Source organism: Carassius auratus, chromosome 40 (assembly GCF_003368295.1).
Source record: "Carassius auratus strain Wakin chromosome 40, ASM336829v1, whole genome shotgun sequence".
NCBI lineage: Eukaryota > Metazoa > Chordata > Actinopteri > Cypriniformes > Cyprinidae > Carassius > Carassius auratus.
In genome coordinates, this window is record NC_039282.1 from 5,763,652 (window position 1) to 5,784,964 (window position 21,313).

Sequence of the window (21,313 nt, forward strand, 5' to 3'; positions counted from 1 at the left end):
CACGGACGACTGGTGCGCTCAAAATAAAAAGCAAACATAAAATAATGTCCCAGGCCTGGTCCTCTCTCTCGTCCTTCACGGTCGTCGCTCCAGTTTTATATCCTTCCATCTCCTACTGTGGGACTCGATACCAGCGGTGGGGCGCAGGTGCAGCTCATTTCCAATCACTACACCTGGCCTCACTCCTCGTTCCCACATCCCTCGGCCCCGCCCCACTCGCCACAACGTATATATAAAAAAAAAAAAAATCATAAAAAATACAAATAAAAATAAATTTCCAATAAAATGAATCTACCAAAATAAATAAAGGAAAATAATATTTTTGCATTGTTTTCCAGTAAAATAATCTATTAATTTATCATTTATACAATTGGATTTAACATTCAATGTAATGGGTGTTTAAGTACAGAATTTTAAAACTAATTTTGTACAGTCTGAATATTTTAGCAGGATATTCAAGGTTATTGAACAAAAAAAAAAGGAATTTGTATAGTGAAATTACCAATACAGACAGAAACTGTGTTATTAGAAAGAATATGCTAATTAAACAAAATTGGTTCATTTGCATTTATTTTTAAAGATATTCTGTTGCTAATAATAATGACCAGGACTTGGACTCGCATTATGATTTTGAACTTAGTTTTGTTCAGATGTCCTCAGTACAGAACATGTTTCTATCTTGTGTCCATACTGTATAAGACAATTTTTATTATTATTATTATCATTATTCACACCGGACAAACAAAAGGCACCACGGCATGAAATTGCTGCTATCTGATACAAGTTTATTGATATAGTATCGTTCAACTCTAGAAATGCACATGAGCATTGAAGGCAACAAAAGAGAAGTAGTCCTAAAAGACATTCCTCCTGAAACGTCAAGTTTCTTAATTGCCAAGACTCCTCCAGCCCCCGGCCACAGTGTGTCAGTGTAATGAGCTCAGGAGACTCAATGTGATCTAACAGAACTGGAGTCTGTGTGACCTTGAGAGCTGAAAATGCAACGTGATAGAGGCGCAGAGCACAGAGCCGTGAGATGTGAGGGCAAACTTCCTGTTCCTCATCTATGACGCCATATACGGCTCATGATGCACATCATGATCGACTCTCAGAGCAGGATAATGTACATACAGCAAAGACTGAGGAGGGGCTCAGTGGTATTTACTGCTCTCTGCTGGAACCCATCAGCATTGAAATGAAAAGTCCAGTCTGATGTTTGATCAGAGACATTAGGAGTAGAAGAACATTTATAAAAACGGAAGTGGCAATTGAAGTCCATGGCATTAATCATCATGGTTACTATGACCATGAACATCATATTAATATTAATAACATATTACTGCTCACATTTACATATCGTCACATGTCTGTTAAGTATACATTATCCGGGCCTGCGCTGATAAAGTATGGGCAAGTTTGCATAACAAAGAGCATTTGCATAAGTCTTAAAGGTACTGTAGCAAAAAATGCTAGATTAAAATGGCAATATAAAACTAAACTGGGCTATTTTGGAGCATGATAGGTTATACTTACATTATACACAGAGAAATATAAAAAAATGTAGGAAATGCAGGCGACAACAATAAATATGGTTAATTAATGTTTGAGCATATGCACATTTCAACAATGACATTGAAGTCCAAACAGCTAGCCAAGATGTTTTCCAGTCTGAAGATCTTGCAGGATAGCAACTAACCTGACAGAGACTAATGTGTATTGCATGTAACTTAAACCACAGGCCTAATTTCAACATGATGGATAATCTGCCACCAGTGGAACGAAGAGCACAGCCAAGAGCCTAATTAACACATCCCCGTCAACCCTGAGTGATCATGGCCTTCAGCAGAACTGCATTTACCATAAAAGCCTCACCTGCACAGAGCCGAAGTCAACAATCTCATAGTGGAAGTGGGCACATTCTGCCAGCCTGGGAAAATGGCCTTTGGTGAGGGACAATCTGCAAAACAAAAACAGCTTATCAGTATTCTGTGTATGAAATAAACAAAACGGAGACACAACTCTTCCCTTTACGTATAAACGCCTACTTTTTGACGTTCTTGACCTTCATGCTGGCCGTGCTGGCACATGAGCGCAGAGAAGATTCGGCAGGCAGTTCAGGGACCATCGGCGCTCCTTGTGTCTGCGTATACGAACACGCACATGTAAACAAACGATTATGCAGCACTCTAAATGCATGAAGCGTGACATACAGAAAGACAGTACAGACACACACACCATAACAGCAATGGCGTCCTCCCAGCCTGCAGTCTCTGCTGGCTGCGAGCTCCTATCTTCCTCCCCCTCATCCTCCTCTGGGTGGGGCCTTAAAGAAAAGAGAATTAGAGAGGGGTATGTTGAAATAAGCTTCTGCTATGACATACATACATACCTCCACATCGCATCACTCGGCACAAAGCAATTACACCAATGAAATTCCTGAGCTAGGATTGTTTTAAAGGGACAGTTTCCAAAAATAAGTTTTCTGTAGAACACAACATAAGATGTTTTGCAGAATGTTCGAGCTGCCCTTTTCCAATCGACTGAATCATTTAGTGACCAGGGGTTGTCACATGTAAAAAAACAAAAACAAACTTAAGTCAGCCACATGACTAGTACACTATATGCCAGATCTTCTATAAGCCATACAACAGGGAGCAGGCACACACACACAAAAATAAATAAATAATAAATAAAGAAGGCGGGTGGAATACACTACATGGCTTTTGCCCTGAATTGCAGTCTGGAGGAGTCTAGACTAGTTGCAGAAAGTCAAAGGCAGTCTGCAGATTTTAGGTAGACGACAGATTTAACAGAAAATTGCTATCTTTTTTTTTAGCTCTACACCAATGTTCCCCAAATCCGGTCTAGGAGGGCCACTGCCCTGCAGAGTTTAGCTCAAACCCTGATTGAACTTGCCGACCTGAGATTTTCTAGAGATCCTGAAGACCTTGATGAGCTTGCTCAGGTGTGCTTGATTAGGGGTGGAGCTAAACTATGCAGGACACTGGCCCTCCAGGACAAGATTTGAGGAACCTATTGCTGTGTCTGAAACCGCTCCCTATCCACTATATAGTGCACTTTATGGGGTGTCAGCCATTTTGTAGTGCTGTCCGAATTCTGGGTGAACGACTTAATTCCCTAGATTTGTCCACTACTTTTTACCCACAATTCATTCTGATTTCGAGTGTACAACCAATGTACACTCGCTGAAGCACTATTTCCCACAATCCAATGCGGGTAGCGTCGAGCTGGAACGCGAGAGCGGGAGCAAGCGAGTTTGAATGAGAGATGAAGTTTACATCTTTATTATTTCTGTTTTAACGTTTTTCCTACATTATTTATATTAAAATATGTTATGAAGGCAATAACCCAGTTTAATATTTGACTAATTTACTAAGGTGGCATCGTTGTTAACTTACAAAACTGATGATAATTTGGTGGATAGTTTACATTTTTTCGTTAATAAAAGTTAGTGTATTCTGTTGTAAAATTAACGGTCGCCTGAGGACGCTCATCTGAGCTCAAAACGCTGCTTGAGCGAGTTTCAAGATACTAAAAATAATAAATACATAATTATGAACTTGTTTATGTGTGTTTATTTTTGTTCTCAGTACGTTATTTTAATAGCATTTAATGATTATGAACATATAAGCATTACAAAAAAATATATATAACGTTACCATCGATGAAACCACAAAGCTGACGCAGAGGTATGTATAACTGCAATATAAAGTAATTTTGAGTATTATTGCTATTAGTATTATTTTCTAAAATTAGGTACAAGTAATATAAAAGTACATATGGAAATGTTTTTGCAACAGCTCCAAGTCTCACGCGCAGTGTAGGCTATACGTCACTGTCCGAATCCGTTCACTTATTTATTTGTTCACTCCTTCCTGATTTAGTGAACTCAACTGCCATACACTACATAGGGATTAGTGAATAAGTGAATGAGTGAGCGATTTCAGACACAGCTTATGACTCTGTCCATTTGAAAAATATCAAGCGTCTTTCATTATGAGCAGATTATAAAGCACATATCGTTTTCATCTGTCATGCGTCTTTGTTGTGTTTTGAGCAACTTGAAAAGTCTGTTAGTGTGTGTGATCCTCATTTACTTTGTGTATGCTGCCAAGTTTTTCCTCTATAATCATTTATAAAATCGGCAAGTGTATATGCCTGGTGTTTTAAAATATGGTTATGTTATAATAGCTGTGCCGTGTATTTCAGCCTTAAGTTGTTACTTGGTGAAAAATGAAAAAATAAATAAATAAATACATAAATTATATATATATATATATATATATATATATATATATATATATATATATATATATATATATATATATATATATATATATATATATGCTTTTCTGTCCTTGTCAACCACAGCTAAGACATTTATCAAAAAAAATGTGTGTTTGACAGAAGGAACGACATGAGGGTGAGTGAATAATAATTGATACATTTGAATTAAAATGTCATAACTATGTCTTCCAGTGAAACGATGCTTGACTTCTCCAAACATTTGTCTGCTTAAACCAACTGCAAACTCGCAATCAGATCAGCTTCTATCGGATCAACAACCAATGGAAAGAACAAAGTCCCTTACATACGTTTTTCTTTCTTTTTGATAATCCATTTCGCACCCTAAATGACAATATAAACATTTCTGAAAAAAATAATAAAAAATTATGAATTATCATTAATAAACTCCTATTATTACCCCACCCCCCATCCAAATTGTTACATTTTTTTTTTAAGCTTTTTGCGGACCCAAACCCAGATCTCCACGAACAAATAGCTCCTATACTGTATGTCCCAAGCATGCGCACGGGCCACTGATACATTCCTTCTGACCCAGTGCCTTTCCTCAGATTTAGCTGCCTAATCAAGCACGACATGCAGACATTAAACTAAACAAGTTGAGGGGCACCTCTCATTACACTGAACTCATGACCTGTGGGTGAGGAAATAACCAAACAATGCGTTACAAGTTGATCATGGCCAAGCTGTGTCAATAACACAAGAGTAAACCTGCACAGCAAACATGCCAATCCTAATGCATTTTCAATGGGTTTTAGGATCTTATATAGGAAAACTACAAACTCTGTTTTGTTAATGAGCGTACTAAACCTTATATAATGCCTTCAGTCACTTAGTAAAGCCGTTTAGGATGTGCAGTAGTTAAACTGCTCTTCTGATGGATCAGATTATACACAAAAAACCTATTATGTGAGAATATAACACTATCTCCGCAAGACAATCGTAATGAAGTATACCCAAAAGGTACATTCATTTCTAGTCTCTAAAAGTAAAAGCTCACCCTTCATTTCACATTCATATCATGAAATGATCAGTCCATTTCAGAAAATCTCCAGAGTATTACCCAGTTCACCCTGCAGCTGAGAACATGGCCGAGAGGGTCGAAACAAGGAAACATTATAGAAGATCAGATCAGTGGCCGTAAGAAGCACGCTATTGTGTGTTTTTCAATCAGTCAGTCAGTCACAAATGAATCACCCTGAATAACAAAGAACAGGGCTAAAGTGTAACTTGAAATATGATGCACTCCAGGGGTAAGGAAAGGTGAGCTGGAACAGCTTTAAGGATTGGGAAGCCTTTAGAAGGGGAATAAAAGGCTAGAGTTTTGACGATTCATTCAGAAGACAATAGACAGAGTCAGTGATTTTGTTCCAGAACATCCCACACTCCCCCTTCTTCTGACAGATTAGACCACTGTGAGACTGAATGACAATGCCTGATCCTGTTCATGGAAGAAAGAGGCTAAAGTTTACTGCCATTTTAAAGCCACAGGTGCAACATAATGACAGATTAGGGAGTTCTAAATTACAATCTACTGGTCAATGATTTATAAGAGCGTTCACAATAAATGCATGGTAGGTTTTATTATATTTATTTATTAACCTTTTTTAATGAAAATCATTGAAATGTGTGTCACATTTAGTCTTGTTGCACGATAATGGTTAAACAGTCATGACTGTTATTATAAAAATTGCAATTCTCAGTAACGACTTCTCAATTGAAAAACTGCTGCTCATGCCATTGAATGAAGAAGATATTTGGATTGTAACAAAAAAAAAATGAATTGTCTTTTCTTTTTTGTTGCTGCTGAACAATTTTTGGGAAAGTGTTTACATTTTAAACTACATATTAGTTTTGTATTTTCATTAAAATTATTGCGTGTTGATATGGTCACATTATTATTATTTAATGATCTTTTCACAGTCTTGTAGTGCATCAGACCAGGACCAGGCAAATTAAAGAGTCGATCAGGACTTGAAACATGAGCCGAATTCCTCAGAAAGGCAACAGGATGTTGTAAATCATTCCTAGTGCCACAAGGCAGAAGCTAGATAACCAACCAACCAACTCTTTCATGGAACAGCTTTCAACATTAACACCATTAGAACAATTATTGACAATTTCAATTCGGAGAAGAGATTGTCAAATTTGGGGCAAGTAATCAAGATTGGTGGTCAAAGAGATGCACGTCCGACCATCACATGTAAACCCATGAGAGTAATAAACAAGATCCTTGGAACCAGACTGAAATTCCAAAGGTGACCTTTTAACCTTTGGTCTCCATAGAACATCTTTATGTCAGAGAATGGAACAGGAACTGTATTTTCTAGATGTAGATGGACCAAAATGAACTCAAAATGACTTCTAAATGAATATCAGTCCATTGCTTAACTCCATATTCATTTATTTGTAACCCACTCATTTAACTATCATGTTTATAATCACTTATTGTGTGTGTCTTTTAATAACTATTGGATAGCTTAAGGATTCAGATTCATGTTTAGTATGTATGTGTTTGAATCTGGTTGCTTGAAACGTTTCTGACCATCAGTTATTTGTCAAATGTGTCATATTCTTGTTATTGGAATCATTTCCAAAATTATACCCTGCAAGAGCCAGAAAATTCGGACCACGTACTTGATAAGATAACATATGATTTATGATACCCCGAGCAAAGACGATATCTAATCGGTTAAAACAACATTTGAGGTGTGGCCTAAAAGCCAGTTTAAATACTCAGGACACCATCAAAAATGGCTTTTAGCTTTTAGCTTGCTTCTTAGCTTTCGCTATCAGTCATGCCGGCTTTTAGCGTTTGCTTTTCAGCTGCTGCTTTTAGTCATGACTTTTAGCGTACTTTGAGCGCGGTTCAAGTATGCTTCGGCCTGCATGCCTGCTGCTACTTAGCCACGATGAGAAGAAACACCACCTAGTCTCGTCAAACATTACTTATGTTCTTTTTCTTCAGTTTCTTTTCTTTTCCGTTTGAGAGTTTTGTGTTCTGAGTTAAGTTTTGTAACGCCGTGTCTGACCTCGAGTGCCCGTTCAACTTCAACCAGCACACAACTCCACATCTTCAGCCAACGCCCAACCACGGGCTTCCCAAGACATCACTTCAAGGACTACTGAACTTCCAGCCAATCAGCAACCTCAGGAAACCCCCTTTCAACGACAACAAAGGGACACCTTTACACTGGTGACGCAAGTACCTCCAGACTCTCATCTTTACTGGTGTATCTAATATAATTTTAACCTCTTTGAGGAACTCAATGCGAGGGTTAATTAAGTGATTGATGGTTGTTCATGTCTATACAATTTAATGTACTGCTGTAAACTTGGGATTTCACATTTTCATTCTCTTAAACGAATTATTCCCTAACTTTCTATCTTCCTGCAACTTGTGTGAATGTGTGAGTGTGTGTGCTTATGTGTTAGATTAGTTTATATGTCTTAGATTTATCTAATAAAGCCTTATTCATCATACTGAAAAGAGAAGTATCTTGTGTTTTGTGCTTACAAGTTAATGTTTAAACTGCCGATCTTGTTACTGTGCTCAGTGGCGGTTCTACATTGAAATACACCCTGGGCGAGACCCCTTTCGAGCGCCCCCCCCCCCCCCCCCCACACACACACACACAAAATAGCAAACAAAGTTCTGCACAAACAGCAATATTTTATTATAACAACTGTTTTCATATGATGTGATATCATTGCATGCATGTTTCCAATTTGCCATTCCTGCACTTGTTAAATTGATGTTCCTCTTGGAAAACAATTTACAGCAGAAGCAAAAGAGGCTGTTGTTCTTAATTGAAGAAATCAGCCATCTTCTTGCCATCTTTTCACCACTTACTAATGTCTTCTTAAAATATTAGTGGTGGCAACTTCTCACATTACTCTCATTCCTACGGAAAACAAAGCCAGGTGGCACTTTACTTGGTCCTCTGTGAACCAGCTCAGTCCGAATCCTGTCAGTCAGATGTGAGGGCCAGTGGGGCTCAGTGGGGGTTCAGCTCCAGGCATTTCTATCAGACAGCATATTGGCATATTACTCAAAACACATAGCAGTGAAAAAACACAGTCCTACTCATAAATTATCAGAAATATTAAAATTACATTAAATTGCAGTTGTCTTGTAGCCCACACACACACACACATACACACACACACACACACACGATATGCACACCTGAAAGCTCATGCTGGGTAGAAGTAGAGGCAAAGAGGTCTTCATCCTCAATATCAGATATTTGTGGAGACATATTTGTAGCGGAGGAGGTGGTTGGCTCATCCTGACCAGTGGTAGAGGATGCTCCAAAATATTTTAGAAGTGCCCCTGAAATTGCAATTTAACTGCATTTGAAATCAAAAGACCATAGGATAATGTTTTATAAAGCTAAAACAGCCTAGGGTCAAATTGACTCAAAACATAATAGAAGGGTTACATAAACATGCTCTTACACACTAAATGTCTGTCATTACACGCTATATCCTCCTAGACCCGAAAAAAAACAACATTTATTTATTTCATTTTTTCCCCCCATGTCATCACATTTTTTAGAGCATAGAAACAAATAGTAAAACAAATACATTGAAAAATTATATTTTATTCACGTTATGCTATGGTCACTGGGACTCAGTTGTTTAAAAAATAAAATGACTTTAAATTATATGTTTAGGCAAAAACAAAAACTTTTTGGGTTTCAGGATATTTTTCAACCAAAATTTGTATATCAATCTAACTTTTCATGGAGGTACCATTAGGTTACTGCCTCAAATTATAGGCATGACACACTTTTAAAGCATCATAGCAAAAATGCTAACAAAGAGTTATACCCACCACCAATTAACATTAGCCCTTCATTCATGAAATGGATACTGTAATCATACAGAGACAATAGTTGCATACCTTTATCTTTTGCTCGTTTCTCCTCTTCTTCTTTTCCGAAATTGGGCACCTGGCTTTGACCTTTTCTTCTCCATCTCTGTTTATTTGGCACTCGACAATCAACAGATTTCCCATCCCCCCAACTGTCACTCAGGACCAGAAGTCAGGACTAAACCAATTCACCTTGATGACCGCATAATCGTTTTGTATTACCTAGTTTCATTTGCAGGAACTATAGGCCTGTATATAGGCCTGTATTATAACATTATGAATGAAATGTGCGTTATTTGGAAGAAAGTCGGGGTGTGTGACTGACTTTAGCCTATTATTAATTATATTACTAGTGTGGATCCCCGTCCCCGTCCACCCCCGCCCTGTCCGTTCCATTTGAGAGAGACCCAGAGGTGAAATGTCGCACGCGCCTCTCGCCCCACTCCCTTACACTTCTCTCACAACACAAAGCTTCAGTGGATATTTTCAGCAAGCAGGGGCGCCAGCAGCTGCAGGGAGCGCCAATTTGCCAATTCCACACACAGTGAAATGATATAAATGACGAAAAACCGCTTCGCGACACAGAGGATTTTTTGTTTATCTACTCGTGCTGCCGCCCCCAATGTGTCCCGAAAAAATGACGCCCCGGGCGGCTGCCCGGTTCGCCCGTGCCTAAAACCGCTACTGACTGTGCTAATTGATAGTGTTTTCACTATACTTTGGATATTAATATCCAGCGCAGATTAGATGTTAAATGGCTCGATCAGTGAATCGCAGGGCATCTCAGTGATCAGCCGTGACACATTGATTCTGTTCAAATTGACCTGTTCAGTCTTATCATAATCAAATGAATAAAAATAATAGAGTATTACAAACAAATTTCTATAAAATATATACTTTTTTATTTTTATTTTTATTTTAATTGAACTGTTATTTTGACTTTATTTCTATTTAAAAGACTTTAAATTTACTTTTGAAAGAATATGTCAAAGTTTTGTCTGGGTCTTAAACAAGTCCTTAAGAGTTTGTCATTATAATAACTTCTGTCTCATGACATTAAATATTGGCCAGATCAAAAGGACATTTTTCACCATCAAGCGAGTCCTGCAATTTTTTGGTGCTTCTTCACCAATCAATAAATATCCATGAGTTAATCTAATATGTCCAATACGTTAATACACAACTTGGTAATGCCTGGATTATCTTTTTTTTTTTTGGCACAGTTAGCAAAATTAAGAAAACAAAAGAAAAGTTAAATATATATCTTTTAATGAATATAAAATGTCAAGTAAAAAGTATTAAATTTAATGCAAGTAATCTTAATTATTAGCTAAAATGCTAAACCTTTTTTTTTTTCTTACAAAATAACACTGACTAACCTTGCCATAAAAATATTTGTACAGATTTTTTTGACTTGAGGGTCTGCAATGGTTTTTATATAATTTCCTGTTTAGCCTGTGTTGCCTTTTCCCCCAAAGCAAGTTTTTGCATATTGGTTGCATAACATGACTTTGATCTGGCAGACAACAATTTCTAATATTAGCCTAATAAACTAAATTTTTTCCATTAACAATAATAATAAAATACTACCTACTGTACTCGATGCAGTACTTAATGCAAAGGTTTTCCTTTCAAGACTCAAATTCTTTTATTCATGCTTTTACTTGATGATGATATCAGAATAGTTATCACCCTGCTCTTTAAATATGAACTGCATATTTAATGAATACGTTTACAGATAGTATAAAAAAAAGTGTCATGTCACTGACTGTTAGACTAAACCATGGCTGCTTCCTTGTGGCGGAACAACACGTTCATTGATGACTTTACTGTCCTTGTTATCATCTCTGTAGGGCACCAGTTGCACACAAATCACCACTATAATTTACTCCTCAGGGGACAAATTCACATCTGCTGCATGCATGCAGCTGAAATATGCTGTCTCATATGTAGAATAAGGTGACCAGTCACATGACACATGAAATGCCTGTGTTGTGCAGATACCAAACCATGCACTGCACCGGATTATGCAGAGATTCAGCCAAATGTAAAACAAAAATGCCTGATCTAACCTTGCAAGAGAAACACACAGGCAGACGAACGCGAGGCGAAGTATGCAGGCTGTAACTCACCCTACACAGGGATCATGGCTGCATGCGTCTCTCAGAGGTGTTGGAGCTCTGCCGTGTGTCGCTGCTGCAGTCCCACTGCACGCCTCCATGATACTGAGTCACTGCAACAGCTGCCCGTCTGTGAGGGGAGGGAGGAGACCCGACTTTAACATAAACCTCCAACCTTGGCAAAGGATGAAGGCCTGTGATATGAACAAGTGTGTTATGCATGTACATGGTGGATTTATTTACTTTTTATTATTAAATGCATCAAAGCCTTATCACTTTATAATAAGTTTAAATAATAAATCCTTATACAAACATGATACACATGTTTGTGTATATTCAATGTGTATTTGTTTGTATTTGTAACACATCACGTTAATGTATATTCAAATAGCTACAAACATGAAATAATGTAATTGTTAATGTTTACCAATAAACTTATTAAACATTACCTATTGATTAACAGATCATTATTTCATGTAAATTAAAATGCTTACAAATATCATTAAACATTGTAAACTAGCTGTCAAAATAATTTGAAGATTGGATCAAAGGCTACATACACTGCAATAAATAAATATGTAATATGGTGGATTTATTTACTTATTTTTATTAACATAACAGCATCAAAGGATATATTCATTGCAATAAATGAATGAATTAATTAATTAATTAATTAATTAATATGTATGTGCATGGTGGGCTTGTTTGTTTACTTTATAATGCCATTTCTGTGTCAACATTTTTTTATGACTTTTTATTTCCATAAATTAGCTATATTAATTGGAAGGAATGAAGGTAAAACAGTTATAAAAACATCTATTTGCACATGGTGGATAATTATAAATATACCTATTAAATCACAGTCATGGTGATTAAGAATGCACTTGAACTCATGCAAAAATCAGTTGGCAAAATGGCGACTGTGGACCTTGAAATACAAATGAACCTAAAGAAAATCAATGACGAGAACAGTGTGTGCCATGTTCAGTGATGCATGACCGTGATGAATACAGGGCTTGCACAAGACTTACACAAGCAACTAGACGATATGCCATCAATAATCCAAGTGTGAAGTATAAACAAAAGGAATGCTGGAGTATTGTGACACACCCAGAGACAGTTTAACCACCTATATGAAAACTGACATGGACGTAATTTATGAACTATTGGTTCTGATAGAGTAATGAGATATGAAAACAAGAAAGTATTCCTCTCACACTCCAGCCCTACTATCAGAAGAGCAGACAGGCAGAAGCTTGATGTTGACTCAGCAGTATGAACCCTCCCTGACAGGAGGGAGGTGTGCATGTGAGGGTTAGATTCACCTTGAATACATAAGCACACAGGTGATCTAGTGATTAATCCAAACCTATTTACACAGCCTGTATTGCGACTTAAAGGGTTAGTTCACCCAATAATCAAAATTATGTCATTAATAACTCACCCTCATGTCGTTCCAAACCAGTGAGACCTCCGTTCATCTTCGGAACACAGTTGAAGATATTTTAGATTTAGTCCGAGAGCTCTCAGTCCCTCCATTGAAACTGTGTGTACGGTATACTGTCCATGTCCAGAAAGATAAGAAAAACATGAACTGATTCTGTGCTAATGTTATGAGCCCAGGTAAACCGAAGGCTTGAATCAAGGGCAATCATCGCCAATGACGCCATTACGTCGAGCGCAAAAGAAACGGTGAAACGTTTTCTTCAACATTTTTATTGAATCGAACTGTCTGAAAGAACTACTGGTGATCATAAAACCGATGCAACCGGTCAAAATCAGAATCAGAATCAATCACCAACAGAATCAGTTCGGTTCAGACGCTCTGTGTGTCGGTCTGCTTCACGCTGAATCACACATGCGCAGTATCATCAGCTCCTCGGTTCACGAATCGGACGCGTCTGACAGAAACGGTTCTTGACTCGTGAACGAGTCAGTCTGTTGTTCGTTATCTGGCTCGGCTCGGTGTTCATCTTCAGTTCTCTCTTCACAGCAGTTCAGTCAGTGTACTGTTTGAGTACATTAATTAATCTGGGATATTGGTTTGTTTGAACTCAGAGGGAGTGTCAGCCACATTTAAAAAGTTAACAGCTTAAGTCATTTGTGGATTAATGCATATTGGAGACACGAACTGTTTAAAACGATTTTCGATGCTTCAAAAAATTCTAACTGATCCTCTGATGTCACATGGACTACTTTGATGATGTTTTTCTTATCTTTCTGGACATGGACAGTATACCGTACACACAGCTTCAATGGAGGGACTTAGAGCTCTCAGACTAATTCTAAAATATCTTAAACTGTGTTCTGAAGATAAGGTCTTACTGATTTGGAACGACATGAGGGTGAGTCATTAATGACGTAATTTTGATTATTGGGTGAACTAACCCTTTAAATAATAATGATTTAATTATTCTGAACAGGTTGTGAGAAGACGTTTTGGAATTCAGTATCTCAAAATATGAGCCAAAGTTTATGATCTGTATTCTTTGGTTTGCATACATAAGAATACAACAGGGTCTGAATGTCTAAAAATTTAAATTTTATTTAAAAAATATTTAAAATGAAATAATTGTGAATAATTTCCACTCGTGGTTCCATACTTTTGGACTAGAAGAGTTGAACATGATTTAATGACACGAGACATCATTTACTCGTGTATGGGATTGTGTGAAAGCTGTACATTGATGTGGTTGCTAAGCAACATATGGTCTTGAAATCCTTCAGGAATTGGTCAGTCGTGGATCTCTGAACATCTGACGTGGAATGATCTCAGACAGGAAAAGGTTAATAGGCCTATTCTTTCACAAGTATGCATTTATTGCTACATGACTAAGGGGGGTGTAGAAGTAACGTTAAACCTTATTCTGTGGTGATGCTGAAAGCTTGTTTTCGTCTGACAGTAATAAAATGAGCAGTGTTGTCATGGGCACAGCATGTGACTTCAACCATTCCGGTCAGGGTCTTTAGCGCTCACTAATCAACACTCGTTGTCTTACTAGGGCTAAACAGTTTTAGGGGGAATAAAATTGAGGTAATGAAGGAAATTATAACGGCGCAGCTAGATTCGACTTGAACACTAGCAAAAAGGCGCGATTAGCATTATAGACAATATACTGTAATATTTACAAGTGCAGATGGAAATCGCCACAAACAGAGGTAAGATCAACACTAGTCACTCACCTGTCTGCGACTGTTTCAGCGTTCCTCTCCCAAACAAAATCCAAGAGTGACTTCCCTCTAGAACAGATCCATTACTGTGAATGCGTGTGAAAAAGAGTCAAACCAATGGCTCCTTCATCTTGTGTGTGAACGTGGGGTCTGTGCGCGAGGACACATAAAAGTTCGTTCTCACGCGTCACCTGATAAACTGCTTGAAGGGAGCGCATGTGTGTTTGGGGGCGTGGCTAAGGGCGAATATCAGTATGATCCATTTAACCCTTGTATGTCCTTCAAAAGAAAACACCTGAGATTTGGCCAACATCGAAAACCAAAAAATATTCATGATTGTTCTACAGAGGTACTAAATAGGCTATTTCCCTCCCCGCTGATTCAGGTTTTTCATTAAATACTGATGGAAAAAATATACATATAAATAATTCTGGAGTACAGCTTTACATAAAAAGGGTTATAAATAAAATTACATAACGTTTTTTTTTTTGTTTGTTTGTTTGTTTTTTTACACACTATCATATGATAGTTCACCTTATAAAATGATAATTCATTCATTATTTACTGTCGTTCCAAATCTTATGAATTTCTTTCTTCTAAAAGAAAGAAAAAAATATGTTTATTTTCCCCCGTTTCATTCCTCAAAATATCTTCTTTCGTGTTTCACAGAAGAAAGTTAGCCTTCTCGTTTGGAACAATGGGAAGATGAGTATACGATGACAAAATGTTCGTGGGTGAACTATCCCTTTAAACTAAACCAAACTATCACTGAGAACAGTATGTTAAATTTTTTATTTAATAAGTGTCTTATGGTCTAATTTGGTTAACATTATTTAGACATATATTTCTGTGTGTGTGTGTGTGTGTGTGTGTGTGTGTGTGTATAAACACCATCTACAACCTCATAACATGCTGAATGGTCAAAGATGAAAGGTCATATCTGTTTCATTAAAGCAAAAATGTCCCAAAGACAATAGAAGGGTTAACTAAAACTTAGCGGAGTCTATCTTAACTTTACCTTGGGAAATCATCATCATCAAGATAATTATTCAATTATCTGGCCAATGCCAAGGCGTTGGCCTTAAGACCTAAAGTCTGCCAGGGGCACGGCGTTATCTGTTGTGTTAGTCACTCGCCTCAAATAAATAGGTGTGTGAGAGGGAGTTGTGTTGGTTGGGGACTTTGCACCTGGATGAACACTTAATTTCCTATATGACAACATCGGTCATTGTGGCAAACTTTTGGAAAACGCCTTCCCTTTCAGGCATTTTGCAGAAGAGAGTCAATCCGATTAACAAATGCAACAGTGGCCTCTAGTGTTCACTGCAGATGCGAACAGTCAAAAATCACTCGACAAGAAATAAACACACTCTTATATATACATATAATTGTTTTTTCTTTATTATATCAAAATACAAAAGTTTGACGGGGTTATTACATGGACCAAAGCGTTGGAAAATGTCAGCCTAACAGATCTTGCCAAAATGTGCATATCTGGGCATATCTGGTGATGTAAACAATGCAAATTGAACGGCTCCGCTATATAGAACTTCTATTGGGCTGTTAAAGACAGCACACAACACACTTAATACTCCATATGTTTCATTCCCAGGTCTGGTATTGATGTAACTCATAATGACAATTCATTTGTCAGGATAGCATATTCTTTTTGATGGGGGTATTATTCTAGAGCAATAAAAATAAAATAACAATGGGATTGCCTTTGTTGTTTAAAAATGCCTTTGCTCACTGCAGGGTTGTTCCCTTTTAATATCAAGATGCTTAATCGAAGTGTCCAGCTGAGTTATTGTGGAGATCAATGTCATACTTAAATGGTTGGTAGTACAGATACAAAATATCTTTAACATTTACTCCTAGCAGCATGAAGACACACCAGGCACCATATCTTAACATCTGAGTATGTGGAGACACCAAATGCCCAAGAAAAACACTGTAAAGTACTAATCAGGAACAAGAAGATAGAGGCACACTGCACCTTGTTTCATAATCAGAGTTGTCTAGCAATTTGGAGAGTTCCTTATCAGTGGCAGAAGAATCAAACAATGCATTATAATAATAATATTGTACATAAGGCTTTGGTACAGCACCATACTGTTTAAGAATAATACCTGAAATAAATTAGATTAATTAACAAAAGAAACCTTCGATCAAGACATTCAATCAAATAAATCTGAAACAAAACAAAAATATTCTATGACCTTTTTCTTCACATTAGAAACAGTCTCTTATAAATTGCATGTAAAGTGAATAGGATGGAAAACATGTTTGCCCAGAACACATCTTTAGATAATATCATCTGTAAACAATGTACAACACAAATTCAAACGCAGTTAAAAAGCACAATGCAATTTAAAATATGCTTCTAATAAGCTCTAAGTATGAGGTTTAATGTTAAAACAGTCAAAAATTAGTGCATAATGCAGTATTACATTCTACGTTTTCAGTGCTGGTTAATATGAACAGCAAAAGAATCGAGAACAAGAAGATGTAGGCATTATCTGAAACAAGAAAGATAATTCCCAACGAGTGAAATATCTTGATTATGCAAGGTTAGTTATGTTCAATCAACACAGAAAATAAAATAAAGTTTCACAAAGCACCATAAGAAGTAAGCATACAACTGAATACAAGCAATCAAAGAGTTATGAGGCTTCCTGCAAATGAGCCCTCTTACTCAAGCAAAAGGGGGCGTATCTACCTGTACAGTATCATATATATTTAAGAGAAACGTTTCAGTCGGGTTCTCCCTTCAAAGACCAGAGGAGCTGAAGAAAATGCCGTCAATCACCATCCACAGATATACAGCGACACTGCATGTGCATCTTAAATCAGCATAAATGCAAGGATGCATCGCTCCATCGTGTCCAAGAAAAAAAAAAAAAACTATAAAACAGAAATACTGCCACTTGATGCGTCCGACCGCCAACTACTTGAGTTACCAGGATCTTTCCATGCTAAATGAAAAAACGTACTATCATACCGTGGGTACATTTCATGGATTATACATTGATAAGTTGCCTCCTCAAGACTGGCAAGTTCTTCTTTATAAATCTAAATACACAGGTTTTTATTCATGGTGACAGCGAACGTTCACGCGATGACGTTAGCACATGTTGAATGTCAAAAGCTGAACTTTATTTAACAACCGTTTTCATACTGAAAGATAGTGAGCGTACCCTGTGAGGGAGGTTTTATTGCTTGCGGTCCTACTCACCAGGAGAACTCGACAACAGAGATCACGACGGAGCTAGTTTAGTTAGTTTAAGACAGAGGACTGTGCGTGAGTTTGTGTGTTAACCTCTGAACCACAGCACCACGAGTTCGAAAAGACATAGCACCAAGTCATAATGTGTACAATGTGCCTACATCCTTGCACGTTATATTTCTAGATCATGTAAACATTACGTGGTTGTTGTAGGACTTGTTAACAATGAGTTTCTTGACAGAACATATAGCAGAGTTAAGTCTAAGTTTAACACATCTCTCGACAGCTAAAGGCAGGTAATCAAGAATATCTAAAAACAAACACTGCCCTTCTCCTCTCAAGAGACTGCACGGTTAAAGCAGCCTTACGAATCGCACCATTAGGGGTGGAAAACGCTAGTAATGACAAATAAGCGATGGACTGGAGTCTTCTGACCTAATACTGAATAGCTCAGATTTACTTTAAGATCTCCGAGCAGTCGTTTTCACATCGACTAAAAGAGTTGTATAAAAGAAAGAAAGCAAGAAAGTAAAGACAAAGTAAACAGCCCTTTGGGCACTCGAGTCAAATCCTCTGAACTCAAAATGGCTACAAATCTCCACGCACAGAATTTCCCCCAGTGTTTCCTGCTTGGATATTCAGCCTTATTCAAGTAATGCATGAGATTTCTTTCAGTTTTCCATCGTACCTCATTATTAAACTCCATTCGCAGAAGAAGAAGATTCGTTTTGGAGTTGCCGCATTGGCACGTAAAAGAAAAAGACATCACATTGAAAATATCCAGATAAATCTGAGCTTCTAAGAGCAAATCATACATTCACCATCGGTTAAACTACGCTAACACACACGCTCCGTTAGCTTTCACTGTAGGTAGCAGATCAGCAGCTGTTAGTGAACTCTAGAGACAATTAACATCCTTTAGAAATACTAAACTCATCATTCATTTAAATAATGCAAACTTTGCTATGTCATCAGATGAGCTGTGATGAGTGGCAAATAATAAAGATTACAATACAATTTCCTTTTTTTTTTCAAATAGAGTCAAGCTACTTTTGGAGGTTCACTTTTGTAAGTAACTATGAAGACTGGTAATCTTTTTTCGACTATTTCATTGTTCTATGTTATATTGATGTCTTCATTAGTCTGCACAATATCTACAGTACTTCCTTGGTGTACTGTCTGTCCAAAGCAAACATAGAACAAATTATTTACTTCAAGGAAGTGAAGAAAATATTAATAATGCATTTCACCACTTCTAACTACATTTGTGCAAGACAGGGAACAAGTAATTCTACTCAGTTTAATATTACATTTGCACTTATGCCATCTGAACATTTTTCAGCAGGGGGGGTAATATAAATCTTCTTTCAAACACAGATAAAAAGTGCCTTAAAGCTGTCCAATAATTTTAGTCAAATATAATGGCTAATAATATAAAATTAATAAGGCGGCAAGTTTTCAGTTCCACATGCCTATGCATGGAATTTACAAAATGGGAATAACTTCAAACATTGTCGCAGAACCAGTACTGTACTGCAGTTATTCCCTTCAAGCTTACAATTGCTCTCATATTCTGTGCTTTAGATGTCATTTCTGGGCTCATAATTATTCCCTCATGTTATCTAATCTAGCTTGCACAAAATATGGTAGAAGAGCTGAAATATGTTCCAGATTATTTATTCCTTTTATTTTTTTATATTCCTTTTTTTTTTTTTTTTTTTTTTGAGGTATATTTTGTAGAAGGAAGAAAAGAAACCCTGTAGTAACTATCACGTCTTGAGAGACATATTTGTACAGAGCATTTAACTCTATCCTTCACAATATACGCAGTTTTGACAACGTTATGACAAAAACCGAAGTGGCCAGCGCGATTTTTCGAAGCATGTAATGGTCTGCCATTATTTTCTTTTTATCATCAAAGGAAAAGCTTTTGTCCTGTTCTTTTCTGTTTTCTTCCAAAAAAGCACCCCTGTACGTTTTTCCTTTGTTTAAATTTACAGAAAATTCAGATATGTGTAGTATATTGTGCCAACCGAAGAACATAATAAATCATATCTAGGTTAGACGGATTACAAAACAGTACTGAGAGCTTGTCCATTGTACATTTTTGCTAATGGACAAGGAGAGGATCCACCCCACAGGTTAAGTTTTAAGGTGGAGGTGGGCGGGGGGGACTCTTAGAGCAGAGAACCATAGTTTGACGGGACAATGTCCATACTGGCCAGGAGGGATTTTCTGTCTTCTCTGGGGTGAAGCCAACGCAGCAGAGAGGACAGATGAAGACAGGGGGACTTTCTAAGTGTACTTTTCCACTTTTTCTTTGAGGGAGAGCTGAGATGTTCTCTTTGCTCAGAGGCCTGAGATGCATGCGCCTGCTGGGTCTGAGAGGTGGACACATCTAGAGACAGCAGAGCAAATGATACACAGCAACAGAATACATTTGTACATTTTCAGAAGGAAATGTGAGCGTTGCCTGTGCATGCAACCTCACTGCCACTGCCACGATGTTAAGGAGTTGTGGGTGGTTGTTTTTTAGGCTGGTTTCTTATAATTATTAAACAAATAAGCATGTAGCCAGGACATCAGGGGAGATAACATGTCCATTTCTCCCAGTATGTAATGTACGGGTGAAACTGACCTGTCCTTTTCTTGAATCTGGAGTTGTTGTTCTTGTTGGCTGTTGATTTCTTGGCTTTATTAATACAATAATAAATCAATGCTTCAAAGCTCTCAGACCCTGCAGGGACTCTCACTGCACCTAGATGCTCCCTGTGAGAGACAAACACAATGATTGCATTACTTCACACCGCCACCAGCGTGCGCTGCCCTCCACCGGCCCGATCAAACTGAGTTTTAGCCCCCAACAGGGAACACTTTGGCTGCCCCAATGCCAAGTGCAAGACCTTCATGACAAATGTACCATTACCATTCATCATCATGTTCTGTTCAATGTAGCACTTAAATCAACTTTTGGCAATTTGCAAGTGTTGTTAGATATTATGTAGAAAGTACTGTCTATTAAAATGAAATCTTGATAATGAAAACTTTTCTTTGTTCATCAGAATCAAAATGAAATACAAAATCATTTATTTAAAAAACAAAAAACAAAGACTCTTCCTTGTTAAATGGGTATTCTGCAAATTAAAGACACGTTGAGTTAATTCAGTTAGTCTGGTGAGTTGAATTTAGCATTTTCCCCATTAATTTACTTCAGAATACACCTAACTTACCAGGAATAAACCTTTTACCTCATGTTGTACACTGCTGCCATGCTGCCAGCACTGTCCAATCAAATAACAACTAGCCAAAATCTCCTGTTTCCCAGTAAGCTCACTGGTTTTCCTATTAAACTGACCACAGAGGTCATGTTTCTAGTAAAGTGTAGTCTTTTATCTATCATGGCAGAGATCATGACAATCAAATGTCTTCATACTGAAGAGTCAACTGGGTCACAAGGCACAGAAACATAAAGCGTTTACAGACAGTCTCCCCTGCTGCTGAGGCTGTGGAAAGAGAAAGTGAAAGTGATTAATAGAGGGGGGGTGGTAGACATGACTGAGCACTAAAATCCGCCACATCAAACACACTCTG

At 37.5% G+C, this 21,313-nt stretch overlaps 1 protein-coding gene across 1 annotated transcript in view; it reads right to left on the bottom strand.

Annotated features, from left to right (window-relative positions):
* The window catches only part of LOC113058368 (rho GTPase-activating protein 32-like), a 31,168-nt gene extending 16,481 nt beyond the window's left edge, over positions 1–14,687 (bottom strand). The window contains exons 1-5 of the mRNA XM_026226203.1: positions 14,509–14,687; positions 11,338–11,455; positions 2,236–2,323; positions 2,046–2,140; positions 1,873–1,957 (exon numbers count right to left, since the gene is read on the bottom strand). Of these exons, the coding sequence (XP_026081988.1) occupies positions 1,873–1,957; positions 2,046–2,140; positions 2,236–2,323; positions 11,338–11,426 (357 nt within the window). The 5' untranslated portion in view covers positions 11,427–11,455; positions 14,509–14,687. The remainder of the gene's footprint in view (positions 1–1,872; positions 1,958–2,045; positions 2,141–2,235; positions 2,324–11,337; positions 11,456–14,508) is intronic.
* Positions 14,688–21,313: the final 6,626 nt, after the last annotated feature.